Raw genomic sequence first — 21,637 nt, forward strand, 5'->3', positions numbered from 1 at the left:
ATAGGTGACGAGTTGGGTTCAGGAGCAGGGTTGGGGGTGTGGGATGGGGCAAATAAATATAACGTATAGTGCACACCCTCTATATTAACTTATTAAGATGAGAGGCATGTGTTCATTTTTCCCATACTCTTCTCCAAACTTGGAAAGAAGGATACAATTATTGATATAATAATGCTGGAAATCACAGGAACAGAGAGGGAGAGTTAATATGTCGAGGTGAAGATCTTGCATCCGAAATGAGCAAAGAGATGGATTTTGCTTTTGGATGTTATTGAGACATGGTATTGTTCACCTCTGACAACTCCTTTTGATGGAATGATACAAAAACAGCTTTACATGTCTGTCAGCTGCTGAGAGCACTAATCCTATTCCTGTTGTACATTGAATGTTTCTACAGAGTGCCATTTTACCTTATCTTTCAAGGGACAGTAAGGATTTGCTGCAACCAGTGTATTTATTGACAATCCCTACGAGGTGGTGGCTAACATAATCATTCTATTACAGCACAGTATGGTGCTTGAATAGTGTCCGAATCATCACATGCGCACAATGACACCGGAATCATCACACACTGCATTACACATGCTATTGCTTCCCCCATGCGGGTAACTTCAAATATCCTTATTCAAACTTTCAAGGGACATAACCAAATCAAAGTCCCTTGAATCCATCATCACATATTTACAGTTCCTTCCCTCTTTGTGACCCTCAAAACTGATAGCGGCAGTGTGTCATATAATGAGAATGTCTGCTGTTCCTGCCCTCTGCTATTTGCAGTGCAATGCAGCCAGTCCGAATGATGCAGATTCAATTGTAAAAATGTGTGCCAAAAGTTTTTTATTAATCACAAGAAAGGAAAAAGGAGGAGGAATATATACTCGGCAGTGTACCGTATTTCATATTAAAAAATGACTAATTTGGTAGTTAGATGAGATATACTCTGCCACAATCCCTTGCTCTACTTGAAGTGATATCAGTGCATTCAGAAAGTATTCAGACCCCTTCACTTTTTCCACATTTTGTTACGTTACAGCCTTATTCTAAAATGGAATAAATTCTTTTTTTTTTATCAGCAATCTACACACAATACCCCACAATAAAAAAGTGAAAACAGGTGTTTAGAAATGTTTGCAAAATAATTTAAAATAAATAACTGAAATATCACATTTACTTAAGTATTCAGACCCTTTACTTAGTACTTTATTGAGGCACCTTTGGCAGAGATTACAACCTCAAGTCTTCTTGGGTATCACGCTACAAGTTTGGCACACCTGTATTTGGGTAATTTATCCCATTCTTCTCTGCAGATCCTCTCAAGCTCTGTCAGGTTGGATGGGGAGTGTTGATACACAGTTATTTTCAGATCCCTCCAGAGATGTTCGATCGGGTTCAAGTCCTGGCTCTGGCCGGGCCACTTACGGACATTCACAGACTTGTCACAAAGCCACTCTAGCGTTGTCTTGGATGTGAGCTTTAGGTCGTTGTCCTGTTGGAAGGTGAACGTCTGCCCCAGTCCGAGGTTCTGAACGCTCTGGAGCAGGTTTTCATCAAGGATCTCTCTATAATTTGCTCCGTTCATCTTTACCTCGATCCTGACTGGTCTCCCAGTTCCTGCCGCTGAAAAACATCCCTACAGCATGATGCTGCCACCACAATGCTTCACCGTAGATATGGTATTGGCCAGGTGATGAACGGTGCCTGGTTTCCTCCAGACGTGACACTTGGCATTCAGGCCAAAGAGTTCAATCTTGGTTTCATCAGGCCAGGGAATCTTGTTTAGGTGCCTTTTGGCAAACTCCAAGCGGGCTGTCATGTGCCTTTAACTGAGGAGTGGCTTCTGTCTGGCCACTCTACAATAAAGGCCTGATTGGTGGAGTGCTGCAGATATAGGTGTCCTTCTGGAAGTTTCTCCCATCTCCACAGAGGAACTCTGGAGCTCTGTCAGAGTGACCATCGGGTTCTTGGTCACCTCCCTGAATATGTTAGTAAGTCTCTATCCTAAGGCCCTTCTCCCCCGATTCCTCAGTTTGGCCAGGTGGCCAGCTCTATGAAGAGTCCTGGTGGTTTCAAAGTTCTATTTAAGAATGACGGAGGCCACTGTGCTCTTCGGGACCTGCAATGCTCCAAAAAATGTTTTCCCCAGATCTGTGTCTCAACACAATCCTGTCTCGAAGGTCTACAGACAATTCCTTTGTTTTCATGGCTTGTTTTTTGCTCTAACATACACTGTCAACGGTGGGACCTTATATAGACAGGTGTGTGGCTTTCCAAATCATGTACAATCAATTTAATTTACCACTTGTGGACTCCAATCAAGTTGTAGAAACATCTCAAGGATAATCAATGGAAACACGATGCACCATAGCTCAATTTTGAGAGACACAGCAAAAGGTCTGACTACTTACGTAAATGTGATATTTCAGTTATTTATTTTTAATTATTTTGCAATAATTACTAAACACCTGTTTTCGCTTTTATATTATGAGGTATTGTGCGTAGATTGATGATTTAAAAAAAAATGACTAACCAATTTTAGAATAAGGCTGTAATGTAACAAAATGTGGAAAAATTGAAGGGGTCTGAATACTTTCTCAATGCACTGTAACCTTTCATGCATTGCAACAAACAAACAGATCTCTTGTTGAAATCTTATCACGACAATTAGTCTTGCAACTATACTACTCACTTGGTACTCCACCGAAGCCTTTATTAACAATTGCCTACGCATTTAATTTGGTGGGGTGGATGAGGCAGGGACTTGGCATGGGTAGAAGAGAGAATTATTTATAAAAACAAATTCAATGCCTGTAATTAGAGAAGACAGAGTTCCACAAAAATAGATCCCTTCAAAATGAGACAGAAAAAAGTTCAGGACTCCCTGATGTCATGGGAACAGCTCCGTCCTCTATCTGAAAAGCTAAACTGCATCCAGTAATCAAAATGAAAATACTAGTAAATAAAAACAAAGATAGCATCAAGCTTTACTTCACCATTTAATTACCCATTATTAACACAAATGATTTAGAAATCTAATTTAATATCAATAAAAATGCTTTGGAATAATCTTCAATTTAGATTGAAATTCTTCTCGATATCAACTGCCAAAGCCATTCTATTTCAATAAAAATGTGTGCACCATTTCTTTCTACTTCTTCTAATGGAATGACACACTCTACTATGGATGGCCTCTTGGAGTAAGATGGACGCTTTATTTTCTAATACTGCATTAATGTCGTTTTATTTTGTAGTCTTTTCTGTTTACCTTCTTGCAGACTTTATATGTAATCCCTGTATATTTTATGTTTTTATGTGTTGTCGGAGTGTACGTGGCTGTGATGCTGCTGCAAGCAAGAATTTCATTGTATCTGTACCTCACTCTACTTATGCAAATGACAATAAACCCGACTTGACGTGACGCAGTGGCACAGTTAGTAGAGATGGTGCCTCACAGCTCCACTGACCAAATTCAATCTCAGCTCCCACTGGTGTCAATGTGGAACATGTACATTCTCCTTAGTGACCAAGTGGGTTTCATCTGTGTCCTCCAGTTTCCTCCCACATCCTAAAAATGTGCAGCTTGGTAGGTTAATAGATCGCTGCAAATTACCCATAGTGTGTAGGTGAGTGGTAGAGTCTGGGGGGATTGATGGGAAATTCCAATCCAGTACTGCACAGCATGAAAACTGTCCCTTCGGCTGAATAAGTTGTCTAACCAAGCAGGTCCCATGTGCCTGTGCCATATCCCTCCAAATCCTTCCTATCCATGTACCTATCAAGGTGGCTTTTAAATGTTGTAACTCTACCTGCTCAATCACTTCCTTTTAGACATTAGACTTTAGAGATACAGCACGGAAACAGGCCCTTCGACCCACCGAGTCCACACCAACCAACGATCACTCCGTACACTAACACTATCCTACACACTGGGGACAATTTAGAATGTTAGAATTTTTACCGAAGCCAATCAACCTACAAATCTGAACGATTTTGTTTTCGCACTGACTAGCGATCCCCGCATACTAACACTATCCAACACACACTACATTTACATTTATACCAAGCCAATTAACCTACAATCCTGTGCGTCTTTGGAGTGTGGGAGGAAACCGAAGATCGCGGAGAAAACTGTTTTCGGTCACGGGGAGAATGTACAAACTCCGTACAGAACCCGGGTCTCTGGCGCTGCAAGCATTGTATGGCAGCAACACCTTTGATAAAAAAAATAATTGCTATAAGTATTTAATAGATCTGATCAAAATCTAAGGAAAGTGGGCATTGTTATTGTCTTTGCACTATTATTGTTCACTTTTTCAATATACTGAACTTCTATTTTTGTTGTTTAGAATTATGTTTAAAGAGCACTATATATTGTGCTGCTGCAAGTAAGAATTTCATTGTTCTGTTTCGGGACATGTGACAATAAAACTCTCTTGACTCTTGGATGAAGGGATGGGTGTGTGCAGGTACATCCAAGTTTGACAGTGTGACTCTGACAGAGCAGTTTCCGTAGCAGGAGCAAGGGCAGGGGCAGTTACAGGCAGTTCAATGAATGAGCAAGCAATGGTAGATTGAATGTATTGTGAAGTCATCCACTTTGATAGAAAAAATAGGCAGAAATTGGCAGAAAGATTTTGAAAACCTGAGACCTGGGAATCCCTGCAGATGAAACAGTGAAAGTTAGCGTACAGGTTCAGCAAGCAAATGGCAATTGCCTCATTGACATTTATTGCAAAAGGATTAGAATACTAGAGCAGAGATGTTTTGTGCCAAACAGAGAGGCCCCTGGTGAGACCCCATCTGGTAGGATATTCTTGCAATAGAGGGATTGCAACAAGGGTTCACCAGATTGATTCCTGAGACGGCAGGTTCATCAGATGAGGAAAGAATGAACACTCTGATTCTAAACACTCAAGTTTACAATAAGTAACCACAACAAAAATGTATAGAATTCATAAACCGTTTGGCAGGAAGATGCAGGATTGGCTGTCTAGAACCAGAGATCACAGCCTCAAAATGGGGGTTTTAGCTTTTCTGGACAGATACGAGAATTAATTTCTTCTTCAGAATTGTTTATGCAAGAGAGCTGTGGGGGCTCAGTCACTGAATAAATTCAAGTTAGAGATTAAATATATCAAGGGAATCAAGAGATATGCAGGAAAGTGGCATTGAAGTGACAGATCAGCCAGGATTTTTATTGAATGGCAGAGCACAAATAAGTGGCTAAAGGTTCACCTCCTGCTTCTATTTTTTAAATCATCCATTGGTGGGAAATAGAAACATAGAACATAGAAAATAGATGCAGGAGTAGGCCATTCGGCCCTTCGAGCTTGCACTGCCAATCAATATGATCATGGCTGATCATGCAACTCAGTATCCCGTACCTGCCTTCTCTCCATACCCCGATCCCTTTAGCCACAAGGGCCACATCTAACTCCCTCTTAAATATAGCCAATGAACTGGCCTCAACTACATTCCGTGGCAGAGAATTCCAGAGATTCACCACTCTCTGTGTAAATAATGTTTTTCTCATCTCAGTCCTAAAAGATTTCCCCTTTATCCTTAAACTGTGACCCCTTGTTCTGGACTTCCCCAACATCATGAACAATCTTCCTGCATCCAGCCTGTCCAACCCCTTAAGAATTTTGTAAGTTTCTATAAGATCCCCCCTCAATCTTCTAAATTCTAGTGAGTACATAATATAATAATAATAATAATCTTATTTATATAGCACATTTTTAGTCAATTTGCATTGACCCCAAAGTGCTTCACATAATTACATTACATTTACACACAGGCAAAGGTGGGTGAAGTGTCTTGCCCCAAGGACACAACGACAGTATGCACTCCAAGCGGGATTCGAACCGGCTACCTTCCGGTCGCCAGCCGAACACTTAGCCCATTGCGCCATCTGTCATCCCACGTACAAGCCGAGTCTATCCAGTCTTTCTTCATATGAAAGTCCTGACATCCCAGGAATCAGTCTGGTGAATGTTCTCTGTACTCCCTCTATGGCAAGAATGTAATATTAGATTCCTCAGATTAGGAGACCAAAACTGTACGCAATACTCCAGGTGTGGTCTCACCAAGACCCTGTACAACTGCAGTAGAACCTCCCTGCTCCTGTACTCAAATCCTTTTGCTATGAATGCCAACATACCATTTGCTTTCTTCAGTGCCTGCTGCACCTGCATGCCTACTTTCAATGACTGGGTGTAAGGGAAAGAACTGAAGAGAAGGTCTGTGAGAGGTTGGAGGAGAGTTTGAATGACAACTGTACTGAATGACAAATGTGTCAAGCTGTACTATTGTTGAAGTTGCCCTAATAACCTCAGCCTTTGCCATCTCCTCCATTATTACACCCATCGCTCCATCTAGTTATCTCCCACTTCACTCCATCACTTGAAGCCCACTCTTTCCCTTGCTTTCCCCTATTTTTTCTCTCAGTTGGGTATACGTGTTTTTTTTAAGACAGGATGAAAATGTATCCTTCCTTTTGGAACTTTTTAACCTCTTAGAATTTTTCTCAGATCCTATAAAAATCATGAAACTGAAATATAACTCGCCACAGTCATTGAATATTTTTAGCACCTTTATGATGTACTTTATACCAGATGTTCGATGTTGCAGTATTTTGCTTTTGAATGTCATTTAGTGTTGTGGAAGAACGAACAAAATGAAATTTGGTGTTGAAATGCAGAAATGGCAATTCCATTACTAAAGGGGATAAGCCAAACTAGTTCATGGGCTGACCTCCTTCATCAATCTGAAAACCAAGACATATTCCAGGGTATCCATTTAGTGCGAAAATAATACATTTTTTAACGATCAGGTACCGGTGTGTGTTTCGCAATGTGTCGAAACGCATCGGTGTTACAAGCATGCGAAGTAGGGCGGAATAATGTCCCCCTTCTCCAATCCCCAAGCCAGCACGAATTCACTGCAGTGGCTGACGAAGATCGAGACTTTCACCCTCCCCTCTCTCTGTCTCCCTCCCTCCCCCCTCCCTCGGACCGCAGGTGGGCGCGCAAACTCTCCGCTGTGGTGTGGATGTGGTGCAGCGCGCGTGCCCGCGGTCCCTGCTTCCTCCCGCGCCACAGTAGGTGATCACTACAAGCACGTCATGCCCACCCGATGCAGACTATCGCGGGGGGCGGGAGGGAGGGAGGGAGGGGGCTCCACCGCCAGCCACCTTGTAACAAGCCGCAAGTGTTGCAACCTCGCCGCCGCCGCTGTCTCCACGTTCCAAAGCGCTCACCTCACCTGGGCTGAAGCAGCAGCCACGGCTCGCGCGCGCGCTCCCGCCCCCCCCCCCCGCGCGCTCCCGGCACCTCCTCCCTCGCCGCGGCGCGTGCACCGTCTCCCCGCGGGGGGCGCGCTTTGAGCGGCGGCGCGCTCGCTTTGCGCAAGGCGCATGCTCGGTCAGTCCTTATACCCGCGGGGTAGCCGCTGCGGTTCTTCACTGCAGCATCGAAGGGCGACGGCAGCACAAGTGGGATCAGGTCGGGAGAGAGAGAAGGAACGAAACCCAGCATAAGATCGCCGCACACATTTTGCTTATTATTATTTTTTTTTAAAAAAGGATAATCACCTCCCAAACACCCACTCCTCATCTGCCTAAAAGAACTCTTGCAGATTCAAACTCCGGTTTAATCTGTAGCACCATGGCTGATAAGGATGCGAAGAAGGATACGGAGCAATCAGGAGGATGGAAGAACTTCATCTACAACCCGGAGACCGGCCAGTTTATGGGCAGGACCGCCAGCAGTTGGGGTAAGAAACGGGGGGCGAGAGATGGGAGGGAGGGCATGGCAATGACCTCTGCTCAGCGCGCACACAAAAATAAGTCTCTTTATTCAGAGAGGAAAAAAGCATAAAGCGGTTCCCGAGTTTATATGTTGCTAGTACTGTAAAATGAGTGTTTCTATCTATTGTGTGCGCTTTACAGTCAGCTTTGACAGTTGCATCATGTTTATGGTGTTGGAGGGCGAGGGGCTTCACCCAGATCACGTTCGCGGCGTTTACAGAGGAGAGGGTGAAATATTCGCTAGCGTTTTGCCCGCAATGCTGTGTTCCCCATGTTAGCTGGATGGTGACCGGCGGGCCGGGCTGCATCCCCGCAGGGATTGAGGACGGAATATGGAGAGTCATCGGGAATCCCCCCTCTCTCTCCCCCTCCCTCCCTTTCACGCACATACATAGTCACTGTCTTTCATGCACACACACACACACATTCTCTCACATTCACACACACACACACACACACTCTCTCACATTCACACACACACACACACACACATCCGCGACATTGATGAGGCTGGGAAAGCAAATGCAAAGCCAGGGGAAATGCGAGAAGATGATAATGTTTATTTAAAGCATTGTTAGTATGCTACTGCTAGTATGACAACATGTATCTGTGGTTGGTTGGGGGGGGGGGGTCTTTGCAAGCGGAAGGTAACAAACCTCCGCATTATGCAGTGACTGTCAATCATGATGCTGAGTGTTAACGTGAGCAAACTGCTAATGCTCGATGTGAATGACTGGACGTATCGGCCAGGTTTCCTGCTTCCCTCTCGTTCCAACAAGATTTTGATGCACATATAAACCTCAAGGCGCTGACCGAGCAATAAATGTCCACACGCTGCCAATTCTTGCGAATTGTTGATGTTTGAACTGGATGCAAAATAAAATGCTTGTAATTTTAAATATCCTCGTTTTAATCAGCGTGTAGGAAATCTTGCCATGGTAACGTAATATTGGGGTTTACGCCTATTGCATGGCAACATATGCATAAATGATTATATTTCACGGTCAAAGGTTTCGAGTCATTTTGTAACTGTACCTTTAACAACTCTGAAGTAACCTCTTCTTGAAAAGAAGATGTGATTTTCATCATAGATGGATTGTAGCAATGCAGTTCCCACAGAAACCGAATCCCTGAGGACGAATAATTGGAGAAGCGCTGCTAGCTAAAGGTTTCCAAAACGGCAAATGGTTTAATATGGACTTTTAATTTACGTTGCTTAATTAAAAAAAACATTTATTTATATTACTCATGTCGAACCGTTTATCTAATTTAATAATTAGAAATGTTGGGCAAAGTCAATGAAATTCGAAATGGTACAGATTTTTTTTCTGTACGTTATTGACTTCCATAATTTTTAGTTTTCACTTGGAAACCATAACTTTGCCATAAATCGACCTAAATATAATGATGTCCACATCTTGGAAGGCAAAAAATAACTTGAGTGGGAACATTGTGCTGATACACTGGATAATTGGAGATCTCATTTTTGTTTAAAGGTGGTAAGGATAATTCTTTAAAAATTCCTATTCGAGTATTTAAAGGCATTTTACTTAAATTGAATGTATATGGAAACCTTTTCTGAATTAACAATCATTTTTTATGATCCGTGCAGACAAGGAAGACGATCTAGTCTGTTTCTCCTGCATGTGTTATATTGCTTTAACAGTCCTGTCGGGAACTACCGCAGGAAACCAGGGTAGGGCGCTATCCAGGAGCGTGAAGCCAAATAATTTTAACTGTTTGCAATAAATATTTCCATTCCTTGGGTCATTGTAACAAATATTTTATGGGTTTTTTAAATCTTCACTGTGATGCAGGAGTTGTTCATATAAGGAAAGATGTGCTTTAGCTAAAGTGTCTACTTAAAATATTGATGTTAGTACTCATCTTTCATGTTAATTTGTCTTCTTTGACTGATTTTTGGGGTGTATTTGCCTTTTACCAACCTCCGCATTTAATAAAAATGAAAACTGAGGGTGCAGGCAGGACGGAGAATCCAATTTCTGAAACAAATTGGAGATTTGGACGGTAATAGCCAACCAATCCTGCACCGTCCTTTCATTTCTGTTGACCCATATATATTTATCATTGCTCTTTTGGATTCTAAAACAGGAATTTTACCGAAAACCTACTTTTGAATGAAATGTTGCGCAGACTAGCTCTGCCTGGGTATTGCCCTTCACTTGTTAAACTCCACACAAAAAGGAATGTTGATAGTCAGCAAATGGCGAGAGTATGGGGTGAAGGGAATTGATTTCATTCTTAAAATGTTTGAGACAGATAATAGGCACTTCCCCCCTCTCAACCCGTGCTTTTGCTTTATAAGCTTCCATTGTTGGCTACATCCTCATTTAGTTTAGTTTTTAGTTTAGAGGCACAAAGTGGAAATTGGCCCTTTGGCCCACCGAGTCCACGTCAATCAACAATCATCCATTCGCAGTGGTTCCATGTTATTCTACTTTCACATCAACTCCCTGCACACTTGGGGCAATTTGCAGAGGCCAATGAACCTACAAACCTGCACGTCTTTGGGATGTAGAAGCAAACTGGAGAACCCAGAGGAAACCCAAGGAGAATGTGCAAACTCCACACAGAGGTCAGGATCAAACCCAGGTCTCTGGTGCTGTGAGGCACCAACTCTACCGCTGCGCCACTGTGCCGCTCCTGTATGTCTCCCTTTTCTGGGTAGACATTGGAAGCAGCAATGCCTTAGGAAAGGATAAGAATATGAGACTGAATCAATGAATTGTAAATATATGCCCTTAGCAACATCTGGTCTGAAAGAGAACTAGGGAGCAGTCGATGTGTTAACTTGGTATGTGGAGTTGAACTGTGCTCAGGCCAATGCACCAATGGTACGAAATCTGACCACTTCCATAACTAAATAACTATTATATCAGTACCTGCAGTGACCTTAGGATATATAAGTAAAATGGTAATACTTAATACAATTTAATCTGTTTGTGTATTTACGTGTTCTTTTCTCAGATGGCATCTTCCATTTGCAATGGAAGCCAATATTGACATTGGACAATGAATAACCATTATCAGTACTTGCATTACATGTGCGATAGGAACCATGAACCTAATTAGGGACATATATAAGCCAGATGACCCCTTGAATCCATGACGCAATTAAGATCATGGTTCATTTGAGCTTGGGCTCTAACGTTTTTCCTACCTACTCCCAATCATAGAGAGGTTATCATTTCTTTCGTTGGATAAAATATAACACTCGGGTGGTAAAACCAAGCAGATAGATTTTTACTTCTCAGAATGCGGACTATTCTAGATAGATTAGTGTTTATCACATGTGTCAGGCTACTCTTGAAAAGATGGTGGTGGATTGTCTTCCTGAGCTACTGCAGTCCATGTGGTGATGATGCTCCAGTGCCAATCATAATAGTTTCATAACCCTGATTTGCTGTTGTCTTGATTAAATACTGTTTTAAACAATGCATGTGGAAATGTATTTCCAGGGATGTGTAAAATGGATACAGATGAGGAAGGCCATTTGGCACATCCTGGCTCATCCAAACAGAAAGATCGCATTATTATATCCATTGCAACTCAGCTTCCAAATATTTGTGATTCCAGGGGTTTTCCAACACCACCCTAGGTAGGAGTCAATTCCATGTGTTCAATCTTTGTGTGAAGAAAAACATTCTGATATCAGTCTGAAATCTTTTTTACAATTTAAACTTGTTCCCCCTTGCCCTACTGTTTGTTTTGAAATGGTACTCCAGGTTTATCTTTTCTATGCCACTTACTATCTTTATGGCTCTTTTAAGGTCATCCCTTGGTTATCATTTTTCAAGGTCGAATCTTCCTTGAGTCTTTCTCCTTAACTCATTCCTTTCTCTTTGCCCTACTCTGCACGGCATCAATTGGCTAGTATTTTGGTGACGTGAACTGTTTACAGAATTCAGAGGGACCTTAGAAGGCAGCTTTCGTCAATTTAATAATACTCTGCAAATACACATTTAAGTTGTTCTTCCTCAATTAACATTCTGGACAGATTTATAATAAAAGTATTACTGGAGTCTGAGTAGCTATCTTTATCGTGGCTTATCAAGATACAAATACAATTTTTATATTCATGAATGTTTTAATATATTATGGACTAATTGTTATCCATGAGACACCTCCCTACACTATTGGCATAATTTCCACTGAGTTGCAGACCACCTTCTTTACCAGGCGTCATTTATCTGATATCATCAGTAGTGCCCTCTCAACAGCCACAAAGCCAATCATCATGGCTGCCTCAATCAGTAAACCACCTTCAATCCTTCCATCCTTGCAAACAAGGAGACATCCTGAGCCTCCCTATCCTTGTCAATTATGTTCTCGCTCCAGATCTAAGCTTACCTCTGCAGCAACCCCGTGTTTCAATCTCTGGGATGGTGAAGGAACAGCAAAATGTTTTTGTTTCTGGAAGGTCCACGTGGAAATCTTGTAGATGATGCCTCCATTCTCCACATCTATCAGCATTGTAGAAGTTGGGAATTTAGCAGGTTCTGTTAAAGGAATCTTGGCAGATTGCTGCAGTGCCTATGGAACGGACAAATGAATAATAAGCAAGAATAGGCTATTCAGTCCCTCAAACATGCCCTGCTATTCATAAAGATTACAGCTGATTTAAGGGTAACCTCAACATTGCATTCAAAAGTCAGAGTGTTTAATTGTTATATGTACGGACAATGTAACAATAAACATCTTACTTGGAGCAGTGTAATAGGCTTGTAAAAACAATACATACAAAAACATATATTACAAAATACAATGAATTAAAAACCAGTTCAAACAAAAACCCATTGATGGTCCATAGAGGTTTATTGTTGAGGTTAGTGTCGAACAAGATCTTGATGGTTGTTGAGAAAAAGCTATTCTTGATGTTCAAGGTTTTCATACTCTTCTATCTTCTTTCCGATGGTACGAGTGAATAGAGAGCATGGCCAGGGTGATGTGGGTCTTTTATGATATTGGATGCCTTCTATAGATCTCTTCCATGGTGGCGAGATCAGTAGCTGTGATTGATCAGGCAGTGTTTACCACTCTCTGTAATCTCCTTCGTTCTGGACATTTGAGTTGTCAAACCAAACATCCCCATTGGGAAGTCACACTTCTAAAAATACCCTACCTCAGACCAATAGCTGGTTCAGTTAAATGTTTGGTCTTTGGACAACCACAAGAATGTTACGGGTAGGGGATTTGCAGTGGTAATATTGGTGAATGTCAAGGCGAGACAGTTGCTGCTGGCATTTAGCTGACATGTAACACTAATTGCCACACATCAATTCAAGCCTAAATGTCCTCAAGCCTGAATGTTCCCAAGCCTTACAGTATTCAGGGATGAGCAGAATCATTGCCTGACAAGCTGTGAATGGAACTGGATATTGTGGAATCACCTGCAAACATGTCCACTTATGACCTTATGATGAAGCAGGTGAAGACTGTTGAGAAACAACATTCGGAAACAAGGAGCAATGTCCTGGAGTGACCCCACAAAAGTCATTCGCTGTGATGGGTATGAATCCAGCCAGTGTAATGTTACCCGTGACTTCAGTTTCACTGGATCACAAGTTCCTTCATTGTTGATCGCTCCCAATCTCAACTTTCAATCCAACTCTTTAGTCTGTGTTTGCACCAGGATTGTAATTGGGTTATGTCCTTAGTTTTTATTTAATTTTATGAAACAGACCCATCGAGTCCACACCAACCATTAATCACCCGTTCACACTAGTTCTGTTATCCCACTTTCACATCTACTCCCGACATACTGGGTGGGGGCAATTTGCAGAGGCCATTTTTCATACTAACCTGCACGTCTTTGTGATGTGGGAGGAAAGGGGAGCACCAGGAGGAAATCCATGTGGTTACAGGGAGAATGTGCAAACCCCATGCAGCAACCAAGGTCAGGATCGAATCCAGGTCTTGGGTGCTGCGAGGCATATACTCTACCAGCTGCACCACTGTGCCACCCAGCTGCACCACTGTGCTGCACAATGCACCACCGTTTACTGTTGAAGTCCAGAAACAACTCGACAATAAATTTAATTTTTTTTAAAAGCTACAATGCTGGTAATCTGAAACAAAAACAAAAAATGCTGGAAGCGCTGAGCAGGTGAGACCCCATCTGTGGCAGCAGAAGTATAATTAATATTTCAGGTCAAAGACTGTTCATCAGAATTGGGAAATAGAAAAATAACATGTTAGTTTTAAGTTGCAAGGAAGATGAGGGGAAGGATTGATAGGTGTAAGGATGAAGCCCGGTCGAATCAGTTAATGGGGAAAATTTGATGATGATTAAACATGTTTGTCGGTTTATGTGTTTCTAATAGCAGGGCGGTGGGACATGCTCAGCAAGGCAAGAGATGTCACAGATGGATGACTTGAGGCAAAAATGACCAGGTCTGACACAGACAGAGCAAATACATTCCCTAATGTTGTGGAATTCAATATTGTAAGCAGAAGGCTGTACAATGCTCAGATGGAAGATGAGGTGATGTTCCTTTGGCTTGCATTAGGCCTTGTTGTAACAGTGCTGAAAGTGTTTTGAGCAAATTCCATTTTTATTCCTGACAGAATTAAACTTGTGCATTGGTGACACTTGACACATTATTGTTAATGCCATCTATCACTTTGATTAAAAGGAGACCCATATACGCGGAACCGATGATGCAGCATCCAATCCCAGAAGAGCCAAGATTTTCTCAAAACAACTGCTTTGCTTTTGGCTCACAATGTAAATCCACTCCCTACACACCAATTTCATCCTCGTCTTTGGCTTGTCTCAATCTATATCAAATAGTTTAGTTTAGAGATAGAGCACGTCAACAGGCCCTTAGCCCCACCGCGTCCGTGCCGACCAGCGATCTCCATACACATGGGCAATTTACAATCTTTACCGAAGGCATCTAACCTATAAATTTGTACGTCTTTGGACTGTGGAGGAAACGGGACCATCCAAGGAAAACTCACGGAGTCACGGGGAGAACGTACAAACTCCATACAGACAGCACCGATAGTCCGGATCAAATACGGGTCTGGCGCAGTAAGGCAACAACTCTACTGCTGCACCATCCTGCTCGTACTTGATCTTGAATTTTAATTCCATTCCAATATTTTCTTCATTATCAAGTAATTACTTCCTCTTGCTGTAAAATTGTTGCTCTTTTTTTCTTGTCTCTGCCCATTCTCTGCCAAACCCGGCATTCATGTTTTGGTTGTCACCAGAATCTAATATTCTTGTGAATGAGTCCTATCTTCTATTCTACATAAACTTGGAGTTTATCTAAAGTTTTGTTGCTTGTAATCCAACCCATATGATCCCATTTACCCTTGGATCTATAGTGCTTTGAACAACGTTATATCCCTCCATTTGCTCCTGGTTCATTTATTTCTGTAATTCCTCCTGCCCGATAGTTCTTGGATTGCTAACTTTGGCCACTTATGCATCTCCCAGTTCATTTGTGGCTGTCTTGGACTGTCATAAAGCACAGAAAAGAATCTTCATCTTATGTATCCTCATCAATCAACAAGTAATGTTTAAGCTCCGACCATTTTTCTTCTCGCGTGTCACCATCTTAACCCACAACAATTACCCTGCCACCCCTCTCTAAGGGACAGGTTTTTTGCCACTCACCTCCATAACTTTGACATGTGAGAGGAAGCCAGAACATTGAGCAGAAAACCACAGCATCACAGAAAGAACATGCAACTCCACAAAGACAGCATCCAAGTCCATGATCAAACCCAAGTCTCTGGAGCTGCAAGGCAGCAGCAATAAGGTGCTACTATCGTAGTGGGGTTTTTGTGGGTATTTGGGTTCGCCTTCAAGACATTCCTTCAAACCAAGTTGGTTGCTTGCCCTAATATTTCTTTCTTTGGTTCCGTGCCAAGGACATTTTTCGACATAAAAGCCACTGTATAGAAACTCATCTTTCAAATGACTTAATTGGTGAATGATCAATGGTATCTCTGCTGTTATCATTTAAATTTGGCTGTTGATGAATAGAGCTGCAAACGACACATGTTTTCTGGGTTTTTTTTGTTTTCATTAGTTTTTAGAGATACAGTGCGGAAAGAGGCCCATTGGCCCACTGAGACCGTGCTGACCAGCGATCCCTGTACACTAGCACTATCCCACACTAGGATAGACAATTTACAGTTCTTACCAAAGCCGATTAGCCTACAAACCTGTATGTCTTTGGAGTGAAGAAAACCCTGCGGTCACAGGGAGAACGTACAAATTCCATACAGAATAGTCAGGATCGAACCCGTGTCTCTGGCATTATAAGCCAGCAACTCTACCGGTGCGCCACCATGCTGTTGCCCCTGGTTCTTTATCACTACATTCGTAAGTTTCCAATTATCACATAAATTAAGGGTAAATAATTTCAATTATATTACTTTGGTATATTCTACTTGTATAAATTATATGTTCAATTAAGGTAACAAGCACTGCGAATATGATTCTCTTTCAAAGTCTATCTCTTTGAAGGTTAGAAGGTTGCAGGGTGACCTGGACAGGTTGAGTCAGTGGGCAGATGCGTGGCAGATGCAGTATAATATAGATAAAGTGAGGTTATCCACTTTGGTGGCAAAAACAAGGGGACAGATTATTTTCTCAATGGGGTTAGATTAGGTAAGGGGGAGGTACAGCGAGACCTGGGCGTCCTTGTACACCGGTCACTGAAAGTTGGCGTGCAGGTACAGCAGGCAGTGAAGAAAGCTAACGGAATGTTGGCCTTCATAACAAGAGGATTTCAGTGTAGGAGTAGAGAGGTTCTTCTGTAGTTGTATAGGGCTCTGGTAAGACCACATCTGGAGTATTGCGTACAGTTTTGGTCTCCTAATTTGAGGAAGGACATCCTTGTGATTGAGGCAGTGCAGCGTAGGTTCACGAGATTGATCCCTGGGATGGTGGGAATGTCATATGAGGAAAGATTGAAAAGACTAGGTTTGTATTCACTGGAGTTTAGAAGGATGAGGGGGGTCTTATAGAAACATATAAAATTATAAAAGGACTTGACAAGCTAGATACAGGAAAAATGTTCCCAATGTTGGGCGAGTCCAGAACCAGGGCTCACAGTCTTAGAATAAAGGGGAGTTCATTTAAGACTGAGGTGAGAAAAAAACTTTCTCACCCAGAGAGTTGTGAACTTGTGGAATTCCCTGCCACAGAGGGCAGTGGAGGCCAAATCACTGGATGGATTTAAGAGAGAGTTAGATAGAGCTCTAGGGGCTAGTGGAATCTAGGGATATGAGGAGAAGGCAGGCACGGGTTATTGACTGGGGACGATCAGCCATGATCACAATGAATGGCGGTGCTGGCTCGAAGGGTCGAATGGCCTCCTCCTGCACCTATTTTCTATGTTTCTATGTTTCCTGAGATAGATTAACAAGTCTAAATAATTCATTGTATTTTACTTCAAACAGCCCATGGGCCTGAACTAGAAAATTGAAAAAAAAGTTCAAATTTAATTTTGCTAATAGTTAAAAGTTTCATTTTTGAAACAAATGCTATTTAATGTTCCAATCAATCATTATGTGTAACAATAATAACTATGTGTGTTTATTTTTACTGCAATTTTTTTCCATCATAAATTCTGATTTCCATGTTTGCAAGGAAACTGATACACATATAATTACACATTCACCCCATTGGTGGCACTGCAGTGCATTAGTTTGTCATCCGAACCTTTGATAGAAACATCACAATGTTCCATACAACTCTATTTCTTTGCATTCTCAATTAATAAAAGCTTAGCTATTCAATCATAAAATCGAAGCAAATTGTTATTTAAAATAGAGCATTTATACCAAAATGAGGATGTTACATGCTTCACCTGTAGATTATATTTGATATTGTAGGCAATGTCATAAGTGATTGTGTAGTTGGATTTAAATACACCCTTTTCTAAAATTCTTCTTGTAGTTAACAGTGTTTGCCATGTTAATGGTAGCTCAGTTGGTGGCACAATCACCTCAAAATAGTTCCAGAATTATTACAAAAACACTGGGACTGCCACTCCAGTGCAGCTCTGAGTGAGTGCGCACTGTAAAGATGGATCTTATGGAAGAGATGTTATACTTAAAATCCGTCCGATCTCTCGGGTAGATGTAAAGGAACCTATGGCACTGCATTCTAGAACAATAGCAGGAATAGATTGGGTAAATGCTCACTTTTACGCAGGGAATCAAGAACCAGAGGACATAGGTTTAAGTTGAGGGGGAAAAGATTTAATAGAAACCCGAGGGCCAACTTTTTTACACAAAGGTTGTATGGAACCAGCTGTCAGAGTAGGTAGTTGAGGCAGGCACTATCACGTGTTTAAAAAACATTTGGACAGGTATATGGACAGGATAGTTTAGAGGAATATGGGCCAAACACAGGCAGGTGGGACTGGTGTTGTGGGACATGTTGGTCGGCCTGGGCAACTTGGGCCGAAGGGCTTGTTTCAACACTTTGATTCATCAATCGACACTTTTTAAACAAAATCATGGCTGTTATAATACTTGAGTACAAACTGGCTGCCAAAATCCAAAATCTTGTTTGTAATTTATAATCTGAATGTCACTTGTGTCCAAAAAATATTGTAACCAAAACACACAAAATAAGCTGAAATTGGTGTTTGTGAAATTTAAATTTGTGTCGTTGGTTGTGTCTCAGATGATAGCATTTTTGTTACTGATTCAGAAGGTTCAAGTACTACTCCAAACACTAGTGCTCAAAGCTTGAGTGATGGACTGATTGAATGCTGCACTCATGGTTCAGTCATTAAAAATGGGGTGTTGTTAGCTCCATCATGCAAACTTTTAGACTTTTTTTCAAAAAAGACAAGATTATGTTTTACTGGCTAATATTTGTCTCAACTAGTATTCAAAAACAAATTATTTAGCATTATCACAATGTTGTTTTGGGAGCCTTGCTATATCTAAATTGACTCCTTTTTATATTAACACTAGACCAAGTGGAACCCGTTGGGTCCCTGTCACACGGGAGGCCTGGTCCCCCAATGCAACCCGTTCCCCCAACGCAATATCCCACCACTCAACCCGTTCCCCCAATGCAATATTCCACCACTCACCCATAGCCCCCAACTGCGCAGGGGCAGCTCATTTTCCCTTATCCTCCAGCACTCCCTCCCCCTCCTCTTCAGCCTCCCTGTTTTTAAACTTTTAAAACTTGCCGGCAGGACTCAGATTGCAACATTGTTGTGGGGAGGGCCAGCAAGGATTTGGATCCCATTGTGACGTCAAAGCTGTGTGCAGATGGAAGAAATTATTCTCAAACTGAATTTTGTAAAGTTAAAAATGTGAATAACTCATAAAATATAACATCAATCTGAATGAAACTTGTTGAAAACACACCACAGGACAATTGTGAGTAAGGTGGTGGAAAAATTGTAGCGCTAACGTGTACTGTTTTGGCCTAATTTCACGATATCACGCACACATTCACTCACACGCAGACATCCAAACAAACAAGATGAGAGTTTTTGTAATAAACTAGACCAAGTGGGACCAGTTGGGCCCCGTTCCCCCAACGCAATATTCCACCACTCACCCGTTCCCCAACGCAACCCGTTTCCACCATTCACCCATTCTCCCAAAGCAACCCGTTCCCCAACGCAATATTCCACCACTCACCCATAGCCCCCAACTACACAGGCGCTGCTCATTTCCCCTCATCCCAAACACTTCCTCCCCCTCCCCTACTCTTCACCCTCCCCTCTCCTCCACTCTCCAACCCTCTCCTTTCCCGTACCCTCAGTCACTTCTTCCCTCCCTCCATAACCCCTCTCCCCTCCCTACCCCCCTCCTCTCCCTCTATCTCCCTGCTCCCCATTCCTCACCTCTCCCCTATCCAACTCTCTCACTAAACACAATGTTTAGCAATGTTACAAAATTTTGAGATTTTAAAAATCAAGTCTGCAATTTATCCCATCAGATAAAGCATAACAATAAGTTTAATTTGACACCAAATTCACTTTCATATCTCAAGTATTAAAAAAGTTATGGCCTTTCATACTCGTTTATTAGCATCTTGTTCCCTATTATTTTCAATGGAATTACAAAAAAGCTGTGATCTTGTAACAAAATCTCTCATTTTTAAATAGGGTGGATTATTCACAAATAATTCACAATATAACATGACGGGCAGAATTTAGTGTTATTGCTGTAAATAAATACCCAGATCGGCTTTCTAGTGGGTCATGTGGAACGCGCTGGTTTAGAACGTTGACAGCGCGCTGGATTAGTGCCCTCAAATGCCGAGAAAAATACTGCGGGATATAAAAAGCCCAAAAGGAACTACTCGCTATAGATAACTTGATATATAGGGTTATATATATGCCCCATTTAATGTAAAAATAAGGTACATACCTTTAATTGTTTGCTTTATAAAACCCTGGGGCTGTGAGATGTTGCGGAATCAGAGAGTAATTTTAAACTATTATAACTATTTATCGAGGCCTATAAAACTAATAAACCTTTTGCGAAGCGATTTTTTTCGTTAATGATTTACTAGGCTGAACATTATTATACAGCCTACGTAAAAATCGCGTTTTAAAAACAAACAGCGCCAACTCGCGGACCTGGACAATTCCCAATGACGATTCAGGTAGGTTTTGTATAGGTTTAAATAACCTCCCCCCCCCCCCCCCACTCCTTCTCCTTACAACAATGTAACAAATCTCTCATTGCACTGGGTGGAACACTGTTGACGGGCAGTTTATGTTAATGAGATCCCATTGTGTCCTCATAGCTGCTAACTGCCAGTGCAGATGGAAGTTTTTTTTCAAAGTGGGATTTTGTAAAGTAAAAAATGTGAATAACTTCTAAAATATAACATTAATCTGAACGAAACGATAAAAACACACCACAGGACAATTGTGAATAAGGTGGTCCAAAAATTGTAGTGCTATCGTGTGCCGTTTTGGCATAGTTCCAGGCATCCCTGAATCACAGACAGACAGACAGACAGACAGACAGATATACAGGCAGAATCACAAACAAACAAGATGAGAGTTTTAGTAATATACTAGACCAAGCGGAATCCGTTGGGTCTGTGTCATATGCAGGCCTGGTCCCCCAATGCAACCAGTTCCTCCAATGCAGTATTCGCCCACTCACCCATAGCCCCAACGGGAGGCCTGGTCCCCCAACGCAACCCGTTCCCCAACTCAGTATTCCACCACTCACCCATTCCCCATATTCCAGCACTCACCCATGGTCCCCAACTGTGCAGGGGTGTATCCCCCAGAACTTCCTCCCCCTCCTCTTGTATCGAGGACTTTAAAAAAGAATGCAATTGCCCTCCTCCCCCTCCTATTCAGCTAAAACCTTGCTGGAAGGACTGAGTGTTGCTCGATTGCAACTTTGTTGCAAGCTGGGCCAGCAAGGATTTGGATCCTATTAGCTACTACATTTTTCTTAAATGTGAATTTGTACATTTGTAAATGTCAATAACGTGAAATATAACACCAATCTGAACGAAACTTGACAGAAACGACCACAGAACAATGGTGAGTAAGGTGGTGCAAAAATGTTAGTGCTATGATGTACCGTTTTGGCGTAGTTCCGGGATCACAATTACAGACAAACAGACATGCACACATGCATAGAAACAAACAAGAATCAGTAATATATATAGATAGATAGTGGATGTAAATGGTTGCAAGGTGTAAGCTCATGAAAGGTGCTATTCTGTCTTTATGAACTAACACTTTCACAGAAAACGATTTGAAACTGAACTTTACTCTGCTGTTTTTTATTTTCCTTGCAGCTGCTGGATTAAAAAAAAACATTTTTAATGCTATGGAA

The 21,637-nt window shown here is 41.8% G+C and overlaps 1 protein-coding gene across 1 annotated transcript in view; it reads left to right on the forward strand.

Moving 5' to 3' along the window:
• Positions 1-7,492: 7,492 nt before the first annotated feature.
• The window catches only part of atp1b3a (ATPase Na+/K+ transporting subunit beta 3a), a 40,087-nt gene continuing 25,942 nt past the window's right edge, over positions 7,493-21,637 (forward strand). Inside the window, exon 1 of the mRNA XM_055645662.1 lies at positions 7,493-7,770. Coding sequence (XP_055501637.1) covers positions 7,662-7,770 — 109 coding nt within the window. The 5' untranslated portion in view covers positions 7,493-7,661. The remainder of the gene's footprint in view (positions 7,771-21,637) is intronic.

This window comes from Leucoraja erinacea, chromosome 14, assembly GCF_028641065.1.
Source record: "Leucoraja erinacea ecotype New England chromosome 14, Leri_hhj_1, whole genome shotgun sequence".
NCBI lineage: Eukaryota > Metazoa > Chordata > Chondrichthyes > Rajiformes > Rajidae > Leucoraja > Leucoraja erinaceus.